General features: G+C 40.2%; 1 protein-coding gene across 5 annotated transcripts in view; it reads left to right on the top strand.

Annotated features, from left to right (window-relative positions):
* Window positions 1–23255, top strand: part of GRIA1 (glutamate ionotropic receptor AMPA type subunit 1) — a 166436-nt gene that overhangs the window by 40642 nt on the left and 102539 nt on the right. For all 5 annotated transcript variants that reach the window (XM_042450323.1, XM_042450324.1, XM_042450321.1 and 2 more), the window contains exons 4-9: window positions 1793–1954; window positions 3927–4094; window positions 5934–6038; window positions 7807–7917; window positions 10451–10657; window positions 11428–11798. In XM_042450323.1, the coding sequence (XP_042306257.1) occupies window positions 1793–1954; window positions 3927–4094; window positions 5934–6038; window positions 7807–7917; window positions 10451–10657; window positions 11428–11798 (1124 nt within the window). The remainder of the gene's footprint in view (window positions 1–1792; window positions 1955–3926; window positions 4095–5933; window positions 6039–7806; window positions 7918–10450; window positions 10658–11427; window positions 11799–23255) is intronic.

Here is a 23255-nt window from a genome sequence, read left to right as displayed (position 1 = left end):
ACCCCAATCCACCTTTTTGACAGCCGAAAAAGGAGCAGCAAAAAGCCAACTTTTCTGCCTCGCCACAGTGGGATGCCTGCTTTAAGGTGCTCCGGTGGCTTATGGCATGTAAATGCCACACCACTGTAGTGCCAAGAAGCCGACCCACATGTATGTGGCTTCCTAACTTGGAGCCAGCTTCTGGGAGTCTTGGAGGTGTGCGTCGTCTGTGCACCACGCCCCCAAGATGGCTGGAAGCTGGCTTTTTATGTGGGTTTGTTTTGCCCCCAAAACAGAAACTGAAAAGTTCTTCCTTCATGCTTACTTTTCTGTTTTCATGTTTTCTGCCATTGTCCTCTGCACCTAGTACTGGACTCTCAGTCACACAACCCTTAGTCATTGGGGAAACTGATTCTCTCCCCCATGGTGGTATAAATTACTACTTGAATGAACAAACACTTTTATGTACTAGGAAAGGTAGCTTGTCCAAGGCAGCTTGCATATTCTGTTATGTCTTATTTTTAACAGATCTGCTCTGTTCCTTCAGAGCTAAATATGTGTATCTACCTCCTTGTCAACTTAGAGGTCAATTGTTCCATAAATCTTTTTTTTTCTGGACCTTAATTTCACAGTGTATTATCCCTATATTGGACTTGATTGAGTGCACAAGATTGGGAGGGGATAACTGCCTCTCTCTGTGACTACTACTGCTTGCAAATCTTGACACATTTCCGATTGAATCATTCCGTAGGAACAATTTCTTTCCATTTTTCAAACAACCTTAACAAAATGTGCTCTGGTTAATGGGTCTATATTCCTTATAACATTGCAATTTAGATCAAAATCCTGCTTTGGCCTCCACTTTTGGCTGTGTGAGATTGAAATACAGTCAACCCTCTGTATCCACAGATTCTTTATCCGCGGATTCAAGCATCCACAGCTTGAACCTATTTTTAAAAATTATAAATTCCAAAGAGCAAACCTTGATTGTGCTGTTTTATATTATTTTACTATGCCATTGTGTGCCAATGTATTTAATGGCATACATGGATCCTGAGCATCCTTGGATTTTGCTATCCATGGGGAATCCTGAAACCAAACTCCAGAGGATAATGATGGCCCACTGTACAGTAGATTCAACCTACTGGAGGCAAAAGCTAGGATAGGAGTTTAGTTCAGCAATGAAGAAACAATTCAGGCTATCCAAGAAATCAAGTGAAATTGTTTACTAGTCACATTTCTGACAAACTGCTTGAGTTATAGACAATGAGATAGAATCAACAAAGACCTGTTCTTTCTCCTTCTGTGCCTTCCTCTTCCTTAGAGGGACTAAAACTGCAGAGTGAGTTTGGTTCTTATCCTTGGAAGCAACTGCTTCTGTGAAAAGTGAGAGCTTCTGTGATCATCAAGGCTGCAATCATCATGTCTTGGTTCCAGTGGCTAAACTCAAACGAGAACACTGGTGAAGGATGAATGTATGGGACAGATGAATCCCCACAGTGAACCATCCACATCTATTTCATTTCAACATTCACATTTCTAAGTATAATTTATACTAGCATATATACTTTAAAATACAATTTGGTATGCTTTCTGAGCTAAGTACTACATTAAAAAATCAGAGGTAGGTGATACTCCAAGGATAACTGCTTTCTGGTCTACATGCTATTCCAGGGGCAGTGGGAGGTGCAGATCAGGTGTGTTTGCATCGAAATTTGCCACAGTCAAATTCTTAAAGATCTTTAATAAGTATCTAATAGTCTTATTTTTTTTCCTATACCAATCAGTCACTTCCTCATATTTTTGTCTTAAGGGTTTCATGGATATTGACCTGGAGAAATTCAGGACAAGTGGAGCAAATGTGACTGGCTTCCAGCTGGTAAATGATACAGATACCATCCCAGCCAAGATCATGCAACAGTGGAAGAACAATGATGCCAGGGAACAACCACGTGTTGACTGGAAAAAGCCAAAGGCAAGTGGTACTGAAAACCATTTGTTTGAGGCAGCATTAATGCTGTTCTCTTGTTACATGCTAACAGTTTGGAATCAGAAACTCAAACATCCCGTTTTCCTGCCAAATTAAAATGAACTTGTTCAAGGGAGGTTAAGTTGCAAAATGTAACATTTATCTTGTTAATCTAAGGAAGGAGTACATATGAAATAAAAAATGCAAAAGTATTTTTTAAAAGTTGTTTCAGATTTTCTTTCAAAAATACAGCTTTAATATGAAGCACCTTTGCTTTTGTTGCTGTGAAGACATGTAGTAGCAGGACTCCTGTCCTTAGTATATTTAACTAAGCCTTATCACATGAGAAAAGAAAGCCAAAACACAGAGGGAGAATAGCATCTTTCTCCATGCCTCTTTGCATGCTGCTGTAGTACTTTTGTTCTCTTCCTGAGGGAGACAGTGGACATGGAATCCTGGGATATGTAGTTTGATGTGGCACCATAGGTGTCTGGCAAAGAAGGCTAAATATTTCACAAAAGTGCATATGTCTGCAATGGTTTTGTTGACTAAATTGAGAAGATGATAATGCAGGATCTCTAAAGGCGTTCAGGTCTTCTTAACTGACTTTCACTGCACTTACACTGCAGAATTAATACAGTTTACTACTGCCTTAACTGTTCTGGCTCAGTGGTATAGAATTCTGGGATTTGTAGTTTTGTGAGCTATTTAGCCTTTTCTGTCAGAAAGCTCTGGTGCCACAACAAACTACAAATCCCAGAATTCCATAGCATTGAGCAATGACAGTTAAAGTGGTATCATCAGTTCTGCAGTGTAGATGCAGCTGGGTAAACAACTGCCTGGCCTCTGGAAGCCATGCATATCTGCTCATCCCCCAACCTGGGAAGGCTACACACTGCCAAAATAATCCACTTTGACACCACTTTAACAGCCCTGGCTCAGTGCTAAGGAATGCTGGGAATTGGAGTTTGTTGTGGCCCCAGAGCTGTCCCTGACAGAGAAGGCTAAATGCCTCACAAAATTATAATTTCCCAGCATTGAGCCAGGGCAGTTAAAGCAAACTCAAGGTGGATTATTTCTGCAGAGTGGATTGGATTTATGTGTTATGTAGGGGTGGCAGGTGCCATTTCATGAGGTTTTGATGCCTTCTGTTTTAGGAGCAAGACAGTCTTATTTTTTTCCAGCATGGAAATAAGAATTCACTTCCACTTTTAGAACACCTCCTTCCCTCAGTTAATAAGAAGTTGAGGGGCATTAACCTGGTGCAGCTGCCTCCCTGAACTCCTAGTGGGTACAGAGGGAAGTTTTTTTTTCATTGCGTTTTTTAAAAAAACCTAGGATGGGCGTGGGTGCACTAGGGGTCCTCAGAAGTTATGTGCAGTTCATTGACTACACCAGGGTTTCACAACCAGGATTCCCTGGAATTCTGGGGTTCTACAAGAGGTTGTTAGGGGTACCTCAAGAGATCCATGATTGAAAAGAGCAACCCTCTTTTGCGCTGCAGTTGTAAAAATTATGTCTGGGGTTCCTGTAGAGCAAAAAGGCTGAGAGAGACTGGGATTCACTTTGCCTTTTAGACAATACACTCTGCCTAACAAAAATGTCTTAGCAAGGTCAGACTACAATATCTAAAACTGGAATTAAATACTGAAGTGGGGGGATATCCTTCACATTTTTATTGAACTGTGACTGATAAGCAGCTGCCTTGGGAAGACCTCATTTACATAAAATACTGAGTCAATTCAGAATAGACACAAGAGACCTAACATTTAGCTTAAATTTCAAAACCTCATTCAATTGTTCCTGTAATTACAAAGTGTCAGATTCTATCTTGCTGAGATACTCCAACAGTTTTACACTGATACTGGTAAAATGGTCATTGAGATTGCAGCCCTTGAAACTGAAGGTTCCTGAACAAACACGACTTTCCAAGATCAGGCCTAATAGCCAGCACACATGTTTCATTTTATCTTTCTAGTACACATCTGCTCTGACGTATGATGGGGTTCGGGTAATGGCAGAAGCTTTTCAAAGTCTCAGGAAACAGCGAATTGACATCTCCCGTCGTGGAAATGCTGGAGATTGCCTAGCAAATCCAGCTGTTCCGTGGGGACAAGGGATTGACATCCAGAGAGCTCTACAACAGGTCAGAGGACAACCTGTGGTGTGGAATCCAAGCCATTTTCTAACGAACAGTCATTGTGAAGTCGAAGGCTTTCATGACTGGCATCCATAGTTTTTTGTGGGTTCTTTGGGCTATGAGGCCATGTTCTAGAAGAGTTTCTTCCTGACATTTCGCCAGCATCTGTGACTGGCACCTTCAGAGAATGCATTCTCTGAAGATGCCAGCCACAGATGCTGGCGAAACGTCAGGAAGAAACTCTTCTAAAACATGGCCACATAGCCCAAAAAACCCACAAAAATATGAACAGTCATTAACTATTTGTCAGAAATGTTAATTTGTTCTTCTCCTCCAGTAACATTTGATTGATACAATCATTATTTTATGGACTGCAATCCAAAAATATCTGTGTCAAGATTTCATTCCTTATTTTATAGTAACATTTGACTAGTATCTCAACAGGCAATTATTTTGACTTCTCACTATATTATAGTTAGGTATAAGTTGCTATAGTGATATTCTTGTAAGACAGTGGTGGGTATTCACCCCAGATCCAGGGCTGCACACATTGTTGAACTGTTAAAAAGGGTAAACACTGTATGTTTATATTCAAAATGAGAGTTTGAGTTGAAAATAAAATGGTGATATCTTGCATGGGGAGATGGGTATAAAGTACCACCTAGAAGGAACTATACTCAATCTCTCCTCTCCCATCTTGTAGGACTAAGCTGGTTCCTGGGGTCATGGGTTACATGCCCACTGAGTAGAAATGGAAGTGGGGACAGCAGAGAATCAGTTGGCTATGTACTGATAAAAAGATGCACAACCACAATAAAAGGCATCCTCTGAGATATCCTGGGGTTCTCTGGAAATTCTGGAGGATGACACCATTATGCATCCTGCTATAGGAGTTGTTGAGTGAGATCAGTGATGGAGTTGTTGTTGCTGCTGTTGCTGTTATTGTTATTAACTTGATCAACTTGATTTCTGATTGCTAGAGGAAGGGTTGCATGTTGTAAGGTTCCTTGTAGATGAAAGCTAACATGCCACAGATAAGATGTGGGGCCCATTCATATTCATAGTTATAGTGCTATTATTTCACTTTAAGTCCTGTAAGTCCATTTTATGGAATCCTGGGATTTGTAGTTTGACCAGATACATCAGAGGAGCTCTCTGGCTGAAAATTCTAAATGCTCTTCTCATGATTCCGTAAGATGTTGCCATGCCAATTAGCATGTAGAACTATAATTGTGCAACGTGAATGTGCCCCAGGTAATATCCCTTCTTCATGACCTACCTGATTTTCCATTGCAACTGAATATTCAAGCTGAGATATTGTACTGAAAATGTGTACTATCTATTCCTTTGTTGTCATTATTGTTTGGCACTCTATAATCCAATGCTGATAAGATTCCAACCCCTTGTTATAGCTATCTGAGCCCGCAGAGATGACTGCATTATGGTAACTTGGCTATTTAAATAATCCTATAAACTAGTGAGGAAAATTGTACTTTCAGGTCTATATGTGTAGGCCTTCCCCAAACTGGCACTTCCACATGTGGTAGACTATAACTCCCAACATCTCCACCAGTATGTGTACTGATTGAGATTTATAATCCAATATAGCTAGTGGGTGTCACTGTAGGAAGATTGCTCTATAACACCCCTTTCTGATGGAATTCAGAGAAACAACCTTGTCAGCTCAGATGTTACCTTCCTCACATGAATTTCTTTCCAAATTTGATACACTGAGATCTTGATATGTGTATATTTGACCTGATCTGTATCCTTTTGATTAAGACAAAATGCTAAACATTTGTAATATTGTATTTTAATGGATTCCAATGTCTGTATTGCATCAAGGTGCGTTTTGAAGGATTGACTGGTAATGTCCAGTTTAATGAGAAAGGGCACCGGACCAATTATACCCTTCATGTGATGGAAATGAAAGCGGAAGGCATCAAAAAGGTAAAAGCTCATTTTGTTTTTGAAAACAGAAGGCTGAAATCTTGGAACTGGAACTTGTGGGGACTTTTCTTTTAAAAAGCTAGGGATAAAAAGAGTTACCAAATTGTACCGGGACTTCTTTTTTGAGAGCATTCCTTCTTGGCAGTAGAACCCCACCTTCCCCCCACTTTTTTTTAAATCTCTAATTCTTGTCTAATAATTTTCCTATTAATTTGCTTTGTTTTAATCTTGAAATCATTTTTAAATATATGAAAATATATATTTAAATGCATATTTGAACATATTTGGTCAAGAATTGTGCAGTGCCATCTAGAAAGTGTGAAATCTGGTGAATAATTTAGTTCCAGTGCATACATTAATCTCAGAGATGCAGATCATTTCATATGGGAATTCCCAAGGGTTAAACCCAGTGTTAGTTCTGTGGAGAGTAGGACCTGCTGAAATGAATGGGACCTATTAGTCACTGCTAGGTATAGTTAACATGTTTTAGCAGTTATTAAATGCATAGTTGTTGAAAAATACAAGGTAATTCATGTTTTAAGTAACAACTGCTATGAGAGGCATTGGACTTTATCACACGGGGAAAATTGGAGAAAAATCGGAGGTTTAAAAGGCATTTTCCCAGGACATTTGAGTGATCTCAGGAAAGGTTTTCCCACACATTGCAATTAAAGAGAACTTACCCTGGGAAGAACCAGGAATGCTTCAGCAACATATCATTCACAGAAATTCCCCATGAATGAATTGTTGCTGGAGCATTCCTGGTTCGTCCCAGGATAAGTCCTTTTTAATCGCTTCATTGTGGGAAAATCTTTCCTGCGATCATGCTAATGTCCTGGGACAATGCCTTTTTAAACCCCAAATTTCCCTCATGTGATAAAGTCCATTGACTACAAAGAGGATCAACCTATATCTTTTGCTGTTTCAGTACCCAACCATATGTGTATGCGTGTGTATGTGTGTGTTTGTATAGAGAGAGAGATTATATAGAGATACTCCAAGGGTCTTTTTGTGTATCCTGAGTTCCCCTCAATTTTTTTTAAAAAAATAATTGGTTGGTTTTTTAAAGAACATTTGGCCCAGATGCCCTCTAAGGGTGTCTAGTATTTGCTCATGTTTTTGGTTTTCCGAGGCCATACTAGGTCTAGTGGAGGTCTTTTATTCAAATCAGGAGTCAACTACTATTGTAAAAAGAAGGAAAGCTTTTCTTTTCTTTTCTTTTTTGGCAAAGGCCACAATTGGGGGTTGTGGTCCCCTAAGCTCCCCTGGATGAAATGTGGGCCTACTAACCCCCAACATTTGCTCATCCCTGATACAGAATCATGAAATTCAGAGCCTTGTCAAAAACACCATTTACTTCAAGATTTTATATTGAGGTGGGGGCCCTGTGACTCTCTAGATTTTTCTGAGCTACTATTCCCTTGATGTCTTACCTGTGACCAGCCTGGATGAGGATGCTGGGGACACAGGTTCTCCATTTTCAATTTAAAAGTTATTATAACAGCAATAGATTTTAGAGAGCAGAGGAATACATCCATAATGGTAGATATTGGAAATGCAACAATAAATATGATGTTTCTATCAGATTTCATGATTTGGGTGCTGCAACCATGCAGTGTCATGGGCAAAACCTGGAATTACAAGGGACACTTTAAAATGTGACTATGTCTACAAATCTCAAAGGGCTGGAATATTTTTCCCCTAGTGTTTTGCACTGGGTTTTCTCATATTTTGGAAACTTGTTTTATGATCTCTTTCTCATTACCAGATAGGTTACTGGAATGAAGATGAAAAACTTGTTCCAACAGTCACTGATCAACAAGGTTCAAATGAAACCACAATTCTTCAGAATAGAACTTACATTGTTACAACTATTCTAGTAAGTGTTACAATGTCAGTAGCTCCATCTGTACCAAGTAACTTCTTCATGTTGTACCACCTCTTTCTTTTTAATGGGCTCTGATTATTTCTTCCACTATCTAACAGAATTTAGAAAGTTAATTCAGCAAAGGTTAGTATTTAAAATAAACCATCTTGCCAAGTAGATTTTATAATCAGATTTTCGAAGCTAGAAAGTAACTTGTTTATCAAAAAGGTATTTTGATAATTGGTTACCTGTTGTGATATTGTCCTGGAACTGTGTTACTTTTTAGCTTGTAACTGCAAGGATTATAATTCACTGCCAAATAATTCCTCTAAACTGCAAGATAACTCCTTCTCCACTGTTGGGATGCTGAGCATCCACCATGGTTACTGCTGAATATCTAAACATACTCTATATACTCATCTATAAGTCAAGAAATTTATGCCCACAAATTGACATCAAAATCTTGGGTTGACTTATATACGGGTCTATATGGTAATGCTGATGATGGCAGCTTATTCTGTGACAAACACATACACACACACCTTCCTCCCCACTTTTGCCCTGTGCCCGGGAATGGGCTGCTGGAAGCAGAGAGAGCACAGGGCATTTTTTATTTCTATGGGAGCAACAGCTGATCCAGTCACAAACACACACACACCTTCTTCCCCACTACTCCAATCCACACACTTTCTCTCATTCCCTGCCTTAGCTGGGGCAGAAAAACAGCCTCTGTCCAGGGAAAATGCTGAAGAGCCACCATGGACTGAGGAGTCCCAAAGTATTGCCCTCAACTTATCTATGGGTCATACCAAAATTCATAACTTTGGCCCCAAAACTTGCCCTCAACTTATACTTGAGATAGACTTATAGTCGAGTATATATGGTATGTACCATGATGATCTCTGTTCGTGGTATCAAATGGAAATATATGTCATGTGTCTCACAGGGAGAAGGAATTGACATTAGTTGTACTGCTACTGGAACCTATTCGAGGATAGATAAGATTCCCATCCTATTTCCATCTAGTTTAGATAAGGTAACTATTTCCACCTAGTCTAGATAAGGTAACTGTTACATGGATTTGTAATGGGTTGACTGGCTGAAGCCAAAGGGTGCTCAACAATGGCTCCTTTTCATCTTGGAGAGAAGTGACCAATGGGGTCCCACAGGGCTCTGTCCTGGGACCAGTGCTATTCAACATCTTTATCAATGACTTGGAGGACAAAATTGGGAGCATGCTTATCAAATTTGCAGATGACACCAAATTAGGAGGAATAGCTAACACCACACAGGACAGGATCAAGATTCAAAATGACCTGAACAGACTAGAAAACTGGGCCCAAGCTAACAAAATGAAATTCAACATGGAGAAATATAAGGTACTGCACTTAGGGCGGAAAAATGAAATGCACAGATATAGGATGGTGGACACCTGGCTGAATGAGACTACATGTGAAAGAGATCTAGGAGTCCAAGGAGACCATAAGTTGAACATGAGTCAACAGTGCGATGCGGCAGCTAACAAGGCCAATGCGATTTTAAGCTGCATCAATAGAAGTATAGTGTCTAGATCAAGGGAAGTAATGGTGCCACTCTATTCTGATTTGGTCAGGCCCCACCTGGAATACTGTGTCCAGTTCTGGGCACCACATTTTTAAAAGGAGGTTGAAAAGGAGGGCAACTAAAATGGTGAAGGGTCTGAAAACCATGCCCTATGAGGAATGCCTTAGGGAGCTGGGGATGTTTAGCCTGGAGATGAGAAGGTTAATAGGTGATATGATAGCCCTGTTTAAATATTTGAAGGGATGTCATATTGAGGAAGGAGCAAGCTTGTTTTCTGCTGCTCCAGAGAACAGGACCCAGAACAATGGATGCAAGCTGAAGGAAAAGAGATTCCACCTCAACATTAGGAAGAACTTCCTGACAGTAAGGGCTGTTCAACAGTGGAACAAACTCCCTCAGTGTAGTGGAGTCTCCTTCCCTAGAGGTCTTCAAACAAAGGCTGGATGGCCATCTGTCGGGGATGCTTTGATTGTGATTTCCTGCATGGCAGGGGGTTGGACTGGATGGCCCTTGCGGTCTCTTCCAGCTCTACGATTCTATGATTCTATGATTCTAGTCAGACGGTGTGTTTATTATTCTCCCAACATGCACTCAGACATATTGAAGATGACAAAAGGTCCTGGAGATGCTATTGTAGGTAGCTGAGAGGCTCCAAGGCTCATTACAGGACATTGTGCTATTTTTTTTTAACACATCAGTGGTTTGAGCAGAATTATATAGTTCAGACATGTGGAGTATGCTTCTATTTTGCTTCTTCTTTTGAAGTGTCTCCTGTGATAATTTTTATTGTTTCTCCTTAGCAAGTTCCATAGCAGCTGTCCTCTTCTCCCATTTTAATGGAAGACATTGTAGCCAGCATGTTCCTAGAAGAGGCTATTAAGCATGCTGAAGATTTCCATTCCTTCTAGCCTATGATAACAAAGTGTATACTTCAAGAAGGCTAAAATGTGGATCCTTACTTGTTCTCCCCCCTCCCCCCAAGGAAGCACCATATGTGATGAATAAGAAGAGCAAAGAGAAGTTGGAAGGAAATCAGAAGTATGAAGGATATTGTGTAGAGCTGGCTGCTGAGATCGCAAAACATGTTGGCTACAACTACAGCTTGCAGATTGTTAAAGATGGAAAATATGGAGCCCGTGATCCTGACAGTAAATTATGGAATGGCATGGTTGGGGAGCTGGTATATGGAGTAAGTCTCTAGCTCTGAAAAGGGTAATAGTTAATATTGCAAAGACAACCTCGAATGTGTTATTCAATAGAGATTTACTGGGAATTTCAGATCAGTTTGTCTATAGTCACTTCCATTTGTGTCAAATTATTGCATGGCTGATTATTTCTGACCAATAACATCAAGACAAATATTAAAATCTGGGTGATTCAATGTTGTACCACTAATGATACTGTACAGCTGGCAAATAGCCACCTGAAGTGCACCATTTCCAATAAACTGAAATTATCTATGGCAGTCATTTGTTAGTAAAAAAGAAACTCCATCTGGAAATAATGAGCAGCCATCACACCAGCTGGAAATTTGTCTCTCCTGGTTTTGCAGTGTGGAATTAAGGAATAGAGGTATCACAACTCCTAGGTTGTAATGTTAGTGGAAGAAATCAACAGATTTGTTAGGAAATGATAACTATTAATAGTCATTAATAAATTGAAAAAAATAATACAGAACTCTAGGATTCTGGGGGAGGGGTGTTTCCCCTGCCTTCACCAATGAGATATTCTAGTTGAGAAAGAAAACATGGTGAGACAAGGGAAACAGGAATCTAAACAAAATATTTTTCAAGCTTTTCAAATTTGGCTTATTTCCTTTGCTTTTTTTAAAAAAGAAGATAACAAATGCAAAATAGTAATAATGGCCCACTTCGAGAACAAGCTCTTTATGTATTCTATTATGTGTACTTTTCAGATCTTCAAAATGTATCTCTAAGATGGATCTTTTTTTCTTTTCAGAGAGCTGATGTGGCTGTTGCACCATTAACCATCACACTAGTGCGAGAGGAAGTCATAGACTTTTCCAAACCATTTATGAGCCTCGGCATATCTATCATGATTAAAAAACCACAAAAGTCCAAGCCTGGGGTCTTTTCCTTTCTGGATCCCTTGGCTTATGAGATTTGGATGTGCATAGTTTTTGCATACATTGGAGTAAGTGTTGTCCTCTTCCTGGTCAGTCGCTTCAGCCCTTATGAATGGCATAACGAAGAGCTTGAGGAAGGTCGAGACCAGCCAGCTAATGACCAAACAAATGAATTTGGAATATTTAACAGTCTATGGTTCTCCTTGGGAGCTTTTATGCAACAGGGATGTGATATATCTCCAAGGTTAGTCATTTTCATTAAATATGCTATTTCTGTAAACAGAAGTGGAGGAGTGTCTCTGCACGTTATGGGATATTGCTTCTCTTGTGTATTTTTCACTCCAATAGAACATCTGAATATGATATGTGAATAGACTGATGCAGATGGTTTGAAGCCTTAGCAACAAAGACTGCTGCACTGGTAGTTTCGAAAAGGGATTTGTTTTGGGGTAAAAGCAGTTGTTCTAACCACCACAAACTTTAGTTTTTTGTGGGTTTCTGGGACTATGTGGCCATGTCCTAGAACAGTTTGTTTCTGGTGTTTCACCAGCATCTGTGGCTGGCATCTTCAGAGAATGCTGGCTTGGAAGTGAGTGGGTATATATATACTGTGTGACCCTGGGTTGGGAGGAGTGATTTCCATGTTAATCTGTGTATTGTTCTGTTGTTAAATGACAAGGCCTCAGGGTGGAAGGATATGCAAAGAGGATTTGTGTCTGTTTAATTAGAGATCCATTGTTTGCTGGAAAAAAACCCTGACCCAGGGTGGTTTTCGTTTGTATTTGCTGGGTCTTGATTTTAGTGTTTTTCAGGACTGGTAGCCAAACTTTGCTGACATTAAGGGTTTCTTGTTTCCTGTTGAAGTTGTTCAGGTTCTTGTGGATTTCAATGGCTTCCCTGTGCATTCTGACCTGATAGTTGCTGTCCCCAATGACAGCTTGTGCACAGGTCCGCAGCACCATTAGGGACAGAAAAGGAGAGAAAAGGAATAGGGCAGGGATGGGGCAGCTACAGGAGAGAAGTGGCATCATGTGGTTAGCTTTGCCAGTGCTCCTTCCCTCCCAATGAAATAACTGTTTAAAAATTTGGTGTGATAATCTCTTTAGACTGTTGATATTCCTTCCTCCTATTTTCACTCCTCCTTTTTCTGTGTCCAAGCCTGCTTTTTTTTAACAATATGTATGTTAAACATCAGTTGAACAGGTAGGGTAAGATGCAGCCTTGTCTGACCCCTTTGCCAGCTGGGAACCATTATGTTTCTCCCTCGCCGTGTTCTGTTCTTCTGACATGTAGCCTCTTGTCTAATACAGATTTCTAGCAGACTATCAACAACGTGAAAGTCAAAGGGGTATTCAGGGAGGGGGGGGGGGGGGGGGGGGTGGGCGGGTTCAGGGCTATGTGGGCCATGGTTCTAGAAGCGTTTTTGATATTAGTCCTGTGTTTCGCTAAGGCAGCTTCTTGACTGCTCTTCTGAGGATGGCCAGCCACATGCTGACGAACATCAGGAATAACTCTTCTAGAACATGGCCACAAGGCCCAAAAAAACCCCCCAAAAAATAATATACAGATGTTTTTGGCACTACAGTCTCATAGGTACGGCCAGTTACCTCTTTATATCTTGTTATACTTTTCAATGAAATTTTCCAAGCTTTGGTAATCAGTGTGCATTTGTTTTGAACATTGTCTTTCCTTGGATGCAAATAAACCAGGGGAAGTGCAACTTATTTTCTTTTTAGAGCAGATGAAAGCAAAACAAAACCACACAACACATTACTAAAGGAGAAAATTACACAAACATAATTCAAAACATAAAACGATTGTTAGCCTTAAATCAGTATACAAAAGGATATTGTCGCAACCTTTGAGAACTATAGAACAGAAAGAAAGAAAGAAAGGAAAGAAGAAGTTTGGCCAGTATGAGCATTTCGTAACTTGAGCCTACTTCCAAACATGCTAGAGGAAGTAGGCCCAAGTCTATGAAAGCTTCATGCTGCCAACCTCTTTCTTCATCAAGTCTCAAGGTGCTACAAGATTCCATTTTCATGCACAACACAATATTATCATTGGTGCCCAACAAAACAGGAATAAGGCTCTTGGTCCTGACCATAATGCCTTGGTTTTGAGCGGTTTTGTTTTCTGCTAGGCAGATTATTCATGAGAGACCAGGAAAATGGAAAACAAAAACCTTGGAACCACTTGGGTCAGCTGGAACATTTTCTTCTGAAACTAATGGACTTTAGAAAGGTCATTGTCTGATTACTGATCCAGAGATTTGAAATCTTGTGCCGTTATAGTTCTTTTCAGGACAAGATTGCCAAGAAAGGGGTTGGGAATAAGCCTACCCACTGTCTTTATCTAGCCTCATGCGCGGGTATTAGATTATGTGAGTAATAATTGAAATAATTGAGACTCTAAGAGAGCAATTGTAAAGCAGAGATAGAAGAATTTTAACATACTAAGCTAATTATTGACGTAAAATGATCTACACTTCATCCCAGGGCTGTATTACTGGCCCCATGAAAATCTTGAAATATATGCTGTATCTGTATTTTGGCAAATCCAGTATGGCATTACTCATTAAGCCCCTTACGTTGTGATTTTTTGAGGCTTGCCTAGATTGGGCATACAGCCTATGTAAAATATGAAATTCCAGCGTCCCTGGAAAACTTTCAGAGCTGGAATGCACCCTTGAATGGGCTGTTTTGACCCCTTTGAGCCACTGGCTTTCCCTTTAAAACCACCACAGTTTTTGAGGGGTAAGAGGTTTGGTTATCTGTTGATTCTGAATTTTTTTGTCAGTCTTGTTTTAACCTGGGCAGAGGTATCCTTGCAGAATATTGGCTCCCAGACCCAACACAGTTGCAGAATTCCTCTGCTTTAAGATTGGATAGGGTAAACATTGCACCAAAAGATGGATACAGTTTCCCCACCATCTTTGAACAGCAGGGCTTGTGACTTTACAACTTCCTGTTTAAAAGCTTAAACATAGCTTCATGGGAAATGGAATTTTGTGCCCTCGTGATGTGTCCCAATTTCATCATGTTCATACAAATTTCCCAATGTGGGGGTGGAAGCAAATCATACCTCCCGCCCCCACTCAACCCAAAAATGATACTGTCCCTTTTGTCCCCAAATTACTGGATCGCTTATCTCACTTCTGAAAGTTTGAGAGTTGTTATCAAAGGTCCACCTGATGCTTTCTGTAATTTACATATCGTCTTCATAGGAGGATAGGTGTTCGTTGTTTTGGATAATAATCAAAATGGGAAGTGGCTTTGCCTTCTTTTTTGTAAAAATTGCTGTACCTATTCGTCATGCCAAACCCTAGCACTTTGCTAACCTCGAAGGATCTCAGTTGTTCTTTGTCCAAATATTGAGAAACTGCTTAAAGTTTCAAGAGAGGGTTATCAAGATGTATAAACAGTTTAGAACTATTCTTAAAATGATTATTGAATAGCTGAGTAATGGTCCAAAACACATGCAGAAATTTCAAGTTTGAGAGTGATTACTGCCCTGGTCCACTGCTTTGCATTAGAGAAACTTCAGTTTTGTGAGACATTTAGTCTATCTCTGTCAGCGCAGATCGTGTGCCCACAATAAACGAACAATTCCCAGGATTCCCTGTACTGACCAGGTCAGTTAAAGCAATCTCAAACGATTTTTTCTGCATCTGTTTTGGACCTATGGTTTTACCCCGAAAATAACGCAATATGAAATGGAACACATTGTAGCAGTTTTCCCATGTCTATAGAGCTTTCCGTTTGAAGTGCTCTATGTTGCTCCCAGGGAACAGAACTAAGCCATTGAGGCAAAACTGAAGCAATAGTTTAATAGAAAAGAAGCCTCTTCTTGCTACTGGAACTGTTTGTTTTGGGTTGTGATGGCCTAACCTTTACTGGAGGCCATTTAAGCAAAAGGCTATACGAGAGTCATATTGTCAGGACTGCTTTGGTTTACATTCGCATTACAGATCTGCATTGAAGGAGATGAGAACTAGAATGGACATCCAAGGGCCCTTCCAAGTTCTCTGTTATTTTTCTGTCATTCGTGGGTAGTTATTGGGCAGAGGAGTGAGTAAGAAGTATAAACCCTTACATGAGAATTGACATGAGGCCAACAATGAATGGGCCAGTGCTTCTCTCAAACAGGATTATGGGGGGCGGGGGGACGGCCTATAACTACAGCATGCTATGTGATCACATATTTTTTGTGTACATAATAGAGGCAGAGATGTGCTCACTCACTCTACCCAAGGCAGGCTTAATCAAACTAGAAAAAGCATATGAATATGACTACAGTTAACATAAGATACAGATCGAATCTATGTGAGACCTCTTGACTGGCCTGGAGCGTCCAGGCAGTTGGTCCTTTTCCCCAAAAAAGGCTGACAACGCACGGCTGTAATCCAGAATTTTGTATTATGAGTACTGTTCATCTGCACAGCATTATGCAATATTGAAGACAATTGCATCGGTATGAATGTTTCCCAGGTAAACGTAGGGTGAAAACTATATTCATTCTCCAAGCGTTTATTAATTCTTGTTTGAAAGTGTTTGTTTTTGTTCATAGCATTAAATTAAAAAAAAATAAAGTTACTAACACAGAGATAAAAATATTCAATGTTTTTCTTTAATAACCACCTGATGAATCACAGTGTCTTCTACCTCACTGCAGGAGATATGAATAAAAAGCCTAGGATTGTACTAAAAGACAAACCTTGTTATAATTATTTGGCCCTGGCAATAAACAAAAAACCTTAGGGCAAAAAATGGCCTATTGCCAAGGTGCAGGCCTGTAAAACCTGACAGGAGCACCTCAAGCGGGAAAATAAAAGACAAATTTTTGCTAAAACACTAGGGCAACACTAGCTTTTATATGTATAAAAATGGTCTTTGATGCTAATCAGGCTTTTTAATAAAAAAAAGGGAAGTCCCACCATATCACGAAGGCAGAGGACAGAAACTATTTAAGCATGCACGGCTGAGTTCACCTAGGTAGAGTCTCCATAAATATGTCATTTGCTCTTGGTGGATGCCTTCTGCCATGAAAAGTGTGACGGGAATGTCAGACAGAATTTTGGGGGCTGGTAATGAAATATGCACACACCCACTGAAGCTTGTTATGATCAGGCTGAAATACACTATTTTTCCCTGTTACGGGACTACAAATATGATGTCGACAAACATAGTTCGAAATAAAAGAGCTATCCATCTGGGAAGCAGATGGCATTTTACTTTTATATCTGTCTTTCCATTGTCAAATTGCAGTCACTGGACCGGTTTTTGATCTATACTTACAATTAGTAACAGGGTATTTTAGCCAAAACATTACTAATTTTCATCAGTGATGTCCGATCACTCTCTCCCGTAAATACCCTTGTAAGGAAAGAAACTTCTAGGTAAACTTAGGAGTATTTAGGAAGTCTAATGCACTACCTACAAAAACTGTTTTTATGGGCATATCTACTTTAGAGACCATGGTGTATGGTAACAAGCTATTGGAGTTTGAACTCTGGAGACAATGGTTTGATTCGCCACTTGGCCATGGCAACATTCTGGGGAATTCTGGGGAGTCTGTCAGTTAGGTGAGGCCTAGGGAGCTGTCGCAGCTGAGAATGTTAAATCGTGTTGTTGTTGTGTTCCTTCAGTCATTTCAAATGTATGACGACCCGCTCTGGGTTGAAAGTGTGTAACTCATCCAAGTAGAACCCCCAGTGGTTGCCAGGACCAAGAGAAATTCAAACCAGTGCTGTAGTCCGCTCTTCCACTACACCATACATGTCTCTAAACGCCACTCCCTAAATTTCAAATCCCAGGATTACATAACAATGTGTCGTTGGCAGTTTAAACGGGATAATAGCTCGATAACAGTGTAGTAATGATAACACCTTTAAGAAGAAAGTTCATTTTTTTTGGTCTTCTTCAGCTGATGAGTTGAGAACAACACAATGGCTTAAGTACACATCACACTAAGTAGTATCAACAGGTATTTGCTCCGTCTTGGTGCTGGTTCTTTTCGCCCTTCCCCCCCCCCCCCCCCGAGAATTACATTCAAAGCAGAATTCCTTCATAGTAACATTCCAGGTTTGTTTTCTTTAATTCAAGGTGGGGAAAGGGGGAGGGATCCCCATCATCCTGCTTGTCAAATGTAAGCACTTTAGATTAGATGAGACAAAGTCAAGCCGATGGAGCCACATGAGAACCATGGGGTCCTGAAGGGTCCTTTTTTTCTTTTTTGCAAAATATTTCCTTCCGGTTGCCCCCGAGATGCCTGCGGTGGAATGGGGATCTTTTGCCTCCTTCCCTGGACTAATTTAGGGTTCGAACAGGGAGGATACTTGCCTGGAGGGTCCAGCAGTTTTTGGTCTTTGCCAGGCAAGACTGAAGACAAATTACATCGGTGTGAGATTTCCCATTAAAATCTTAAAGAAAGACCTATATTCCATTCCTCATGCTTTAATAGTTTTTTAAAAAAGCTGTTTAAAAAATGTTTATTAGATTAGTTAAAACTGTTTATTTATCTTTAATACTAATAACTAACAACAACAACACACACAATAAGAATACTAATGCGCCTTCCTGTTGTGAAGATAGCTAATAAGATATTGGGGAAGCTAATTAAAGAGGCTGGCAAGAGTTCGCCAACCCAACTTCATGTATCTGTTCTACCTCATTTTTTGTTAGAGAAAGGCAAGCGCTACAACCCTCGAACAAGTCTTGCGAAGAAAACCCAACCCCATGAATAGGGTCACCTTAGGCGCATCAGAAGTTGTAAATGACTTGAAGGGAACTGTTGAAACGTGTTTCACACCCAGGGCTTAACTACTGAATAATACTTTACGTTAAGATGTTAAAAAGATAACAAACTGCCTTTTTTCAGAAAGTAGAGAGAGACTAGAATAGTGTAAAACTAGGGAGGGGCAGCAAACGTTTCTCGATGGCACAAAATAGCACTTTTCCAGAATTGTTATGAGAAAATTTGTAACCCCAATCTGTGAGAATCTGGCCCATTTGCAAGGAAGAAATGGTGCCCCCCTGGACTATATTAGGTTAGAAAAACATTTTCTGAAACAGCAGATAACTTCTGATCAATTCCTGGTGTAAAAAGGGCATTGGGCGCACACAAAGAAGCACATTTTTAATAAAAGAAGAACAGAAAATGTGTTTTAATCATAGAATCATGATCCCAGGGGTCCCAAAACCCCCTGCCATCAGGAAATCCAAATCAAGCTCCCCGCAAGTGGCCATCTAGCCTCGTGCCTTAAAAAGACCTCAAGGAGGAGACTCCACTACACTCCGAGGAGTTTTTGTTTCCACTTCGAACACCCTTACTGTCAGGAATTCTTCCGAATGTTGAGGTGAATCTCGTTTCTTTCAGCTTGCATCCTTGTTCCTGGTCAGGTTCTCTGGAGCGGCAGAAAACAGCTTGCTTCCTTCCCAATATGACTCCCTGTCAATATTTAAACAAAGGGCTATCATATCACCTTTACCTTCTCATCTCCAGGCTTAAACTCCCCACTCCATAAAGCGCATTCCTCATAGGCATGTTTTTCAGACCCTTCCCAGTTTTTAGAGTTGCCGCTCCTTTTCAACATCCCTTTTAAAAATGTGGTGGGGCCCAGAACTGGACACAGTATTTCGGTGGGCCTGAAAACCAAAGCAGAAAACACTTCTCCCTCCTCTATAACCATCCTATTCAAGATATTTAAAACAGGCTTCATATCCCTCAATCAGTGAGGAGAAAAGTGGCCGACTATTATAAGATAAATCATGCAAATAAAGATGCAAAATAGGAGAAATGTATTAAAAAGTGCACTGAGTTTACCAGGATAAGAAAAGCCAACACCAAAACCCTGGATCAAAATGATGTAACACAAACATTCACCCAGACAACCTACGGGCCACTTCTTCTCCTCTTTCCCTTCTCCTTCAACCCAGCCATGCCACTGAGCAGTGGAGACCAGGGGGGCAATGGAGAAGCATCCAATATGTTTCTATAGCTGACCCACAGTGAGTACAACATCTTGGCAGAAACCTTCTAGGGGTCCGCCGAGACCTGGAGGATGACACATCATTATACATCAGCTATGGAACAGAGCTGATGCTCTCGCCCCCCTCTCTCTACTCTCCCCACTGGCTAGTAAATGGGCATTGTGTATTGTGGGGGGTTACGGTGCAGAAAGAAAAAAAGATGGGGTTGAGCATGGAAGATTTGGCAATTTGTGTGAGAATGGTAGAGAATCCCAACCTACCGCTATGATGATTTTAATATGACGTACACAGGGGTAAACTGGTCAAAGGAGCCAGTGAGGTTGGCAGGTGGAGAACCCCAGGGTTATGCCGTACTGAGTGTCTCAATAAGGTCTGAGAGCAGGAGAGTGCTTCAAAGAATCATTTAAAACCACAGCCGCCCACTCTGCATCACCGTGGAAACCTCTTTTGCCTGGCTAAATGGTAAGGTTTTGGGAGGGTCGTGTTCATTGTTAATGTACTAAACAGAATCCCAAACGTTGCAATGATGGTAGTCCAGCTCATGATCGTGGTAACTACTGAGCATGAGGCCACCATTGTGTTTTTGCGTGCAGAGAGGTAGTTGGTTTTTTTCTTTGTTGCACAACACATTTCTTGTACACACAATAGAAATATTGTGTTTTGAAGAATGTGTTGTGCAAAAAGAAAAAAAAAGACCTTGCCAGCTGTTTTGCAAAAAAATGTTTTTGTGCAATAGGCATTTTATGGGAATGTTATGTTTCGCACCCAACCATGGGGGTTGATTGTTATTTTGTGCTTAATATTTATGCCCAACCATTATGGTATGGCACAGAAAAACCTTGGAACGTTTTTTATTTTATTTTTTTTTTTTTTTTTTTTTTTGGCAAAGCGGCCTGAAGGTGAAAAATCATTGGAAAATGTGCAAAGCTCTCACACAGTTTCATTCTGCAAGGTGAACACTTTTGAAATGGTTAATTCTCACATGTGATCCAAGGTTGTTTGCATTCCTACAGTAGAGTCAAGTTTAGAGCGAGGTGTCCGGCCTAGTTTGAAAATGCTATTGGGCTCTTTGCACCCATTACCCCATTTAGGCAACTGTGTGGAATTTAGGGGCTCCCTCTTGTGCGAATCATGGAAATGTGCTTATTTTTTCATTTTGTTTGGCTATTTCTTCCCCAGGAGCCCTAAAAAAAGTTTAATGCATAAAATGTTCCACCACTTCTAATTAGGTTTCCTATCTATGTGATTGAAAGTGTGCACGTACTTGTCAACTCAGAAATAAGGCACAGAAGAAAGTTTACATGGTTTGTCAAGTATCTGTAACTATGCAATACAAATATACGAGGCAGAGGGGAACATATGGCATTGAGTTATAAACCAGATGACAATGGCACTGTTTGGAACAATAGGGGCACTGGGGCAAACCTCTCTTTTTGTCCTGCTCCTGTAAACAACAGGGTTACTAACCCACTTGGCTTTCCATCAATGAGTTTTTGGCCATAGAGAGAAATAACCATCCAATTTTGTAAGTTCCTTGCAACGGGCCAAAACCAGTTATAGATAATAAGGAAAAACGACAAACTACCTCTAATATTCCTTGCTTTAAGAAAAAAACATATGAAACTTCAGGGGATCACTGTAAAGCAACAAGTCAATTAAGGCCACCCAAACAATGCACAGTATTCTTATTTCATGTTTGACTAGGCTTACAGTATAGTGGAGTTCAAGCAGGGCCATATGAAACGACGCTGTCTTGGTTCATACATTTTAAGCCACAGGACCTAGCACAAGACATTTGCTGCTTGGGGTGAATAGAAAAAGGCAAGAGTCCCCTCCTTATCTTTGTACAAAAAGCAAGTGAGGCTTGCATTTTAAATTCCATTTTTCCCTCAGGCACTGGGATAATGTTTCCAGTACATATGAAAGATAAGACTGGGTTATGGGACTAAAGACAAATGGCATGCATGGGGGAGCTACTGAAGACTCCAAGAGTAACCCTGTTGTATGGTATTTGCTGGTCCTGTCAGGAAGTCAAGATTTTGCAGTGAGATAGGGGGTCATTTTGCCTTGGACAGATGCTTAGTATGTAACCACAAATGAGGATGAAACCAACAAAATGAAGAACAGAATGTTCTCAATATGCTATCGGGTGACATTTAACGTTACAAAAAGCACCACACATGTTGTTCTGTATATTCTGAGGTTTCTTGCATGGGATCAAAGAATAAAGTAAGCAGAAATCTCTAATGAAAATTCCTCCCTCAAGAGGTGTACACCATTCCCCCTTTCCTCTTCTGCTGGCCGGGCGAAAGATTGTTTTGTTTTGACGACCTTTGGCTATTAACGGGCTGTTGAAGAACAGTGTTTAAATGGTGGGAGGGTGGTGGTGTACTTTGGACTCGCAGTATTAATGTTGTTAAAAATGTTTCATCAGACCCATTCTGACTTTTGATCTTTCTTTTAATTACATCATTTGCTATTTATTTAATTTTTTTAAAAACACCGTCTGCTTGTTATTTGTTTTTAGCTGCCATATGTTATTGTAAGTTCCATCTCAGGTCACATCTCCAGAAAGGCAATGATAAAATAAAAATAACTTGAAATTGGACTTGGCCCTGATATATTTAGTGGCAACTGGTGTCTAAATAGGAAAACGGTAGACTCCGAAGGTCAAATAATATCGGGGGTTTTTTTTGTTTTTGGGTTTTGTTATTGTGTTTTAACAATTAACCCAGCACTTCCTAGCATTTTGGGAGCCTGTCCCTTCTGGATTTTATTCATGCTCTCCAAATTGTGCTTTCATTATTCCATGTTCTCTAACCCACCATACTGTTCTTTGCTAATGCATTCAATTGTGGATGGGATCACCTTTCCCCCAAGAACTAGAGTAGTAAGCGGGTTTTTAAGTATGAAGATATGGTAAAGGTTGTTATTATTAAAGTATGGGTCTACATAACCTCATTTTTTCCCTTAACATTTAATAATAGAGGAAATTTTACCCTCAGATACGGACAAGCCCAGGCGACTAGTCAAGATTTCTGGTTGACAGAAAACATAAATTGAATTGACACATTGCAAAGATTGATAACTCCTTGCATTAAATATTTTGCTTTCAAATGCTGATTTTCGAAACAAAAATGTCAGCCCTAACGAAAAGAAAGCGGAGCATGAGAATGGAAGGGGGGACAAAGTGTCTTGGTGTCCGCTCCCTGGCAAAAGAAGGTTTTTGCTTGAAGCATTTGAAAGAAGGGGAGAAATAATGAACAGAAACATAATCATTTTTCTTTTATCCTTTCCCTGCTTCTGCAGTGATCTCAAACTGGTATGCCTAAAGCAATGAATGTCCATAAATGGTCCCCCAGTTTGGCTTCTTTTTATTGTTTGTTGTTCTAGTTAGGTTTACAAGTTTGAGCCCAGATCCATGTATCCAAAAGTCTTATGAGTTTGTGTTTGGCCGTGGAGTAATAAAATGCAACGGTAGAGATTTTTTAAACATGTCGTATTAGAAAGTTTTCTAATAGCAGGAAAAGAGAAAGAAATAAGATCTTAAATACAAAACACAGAGAGAAAGAGATGAAAGTAAGAGCAACAACAACGACAAACAAAGACAAAAAGCAGGAAATAATACATCGTAGGGGGAGAAAACACCATCCGCGTTCCTTACATGATGATAATATATAGTCCCTTCTGTATTCAGGATTCTTTGTCCA

The sequence above is a fragment of the Sceloporus undulatus genome, chromosome 2 (assembly GCF_019175285.1).
Source record: "Sceloporus undulatus isolate JIND9_A2432 ecotype Alabama chromosome 2, SceUnd_v1.1, whole genome shotgun sequence".
NCBI lineage: Eukaryota > Metazoa > Chordata > Lepidosauria > Squamata > Phrynosomatidae > Sceloporus > Sceloporus undulatus.
This window is presented reverse-complemented; position numbering and strand designations above follow the sequence as displayed.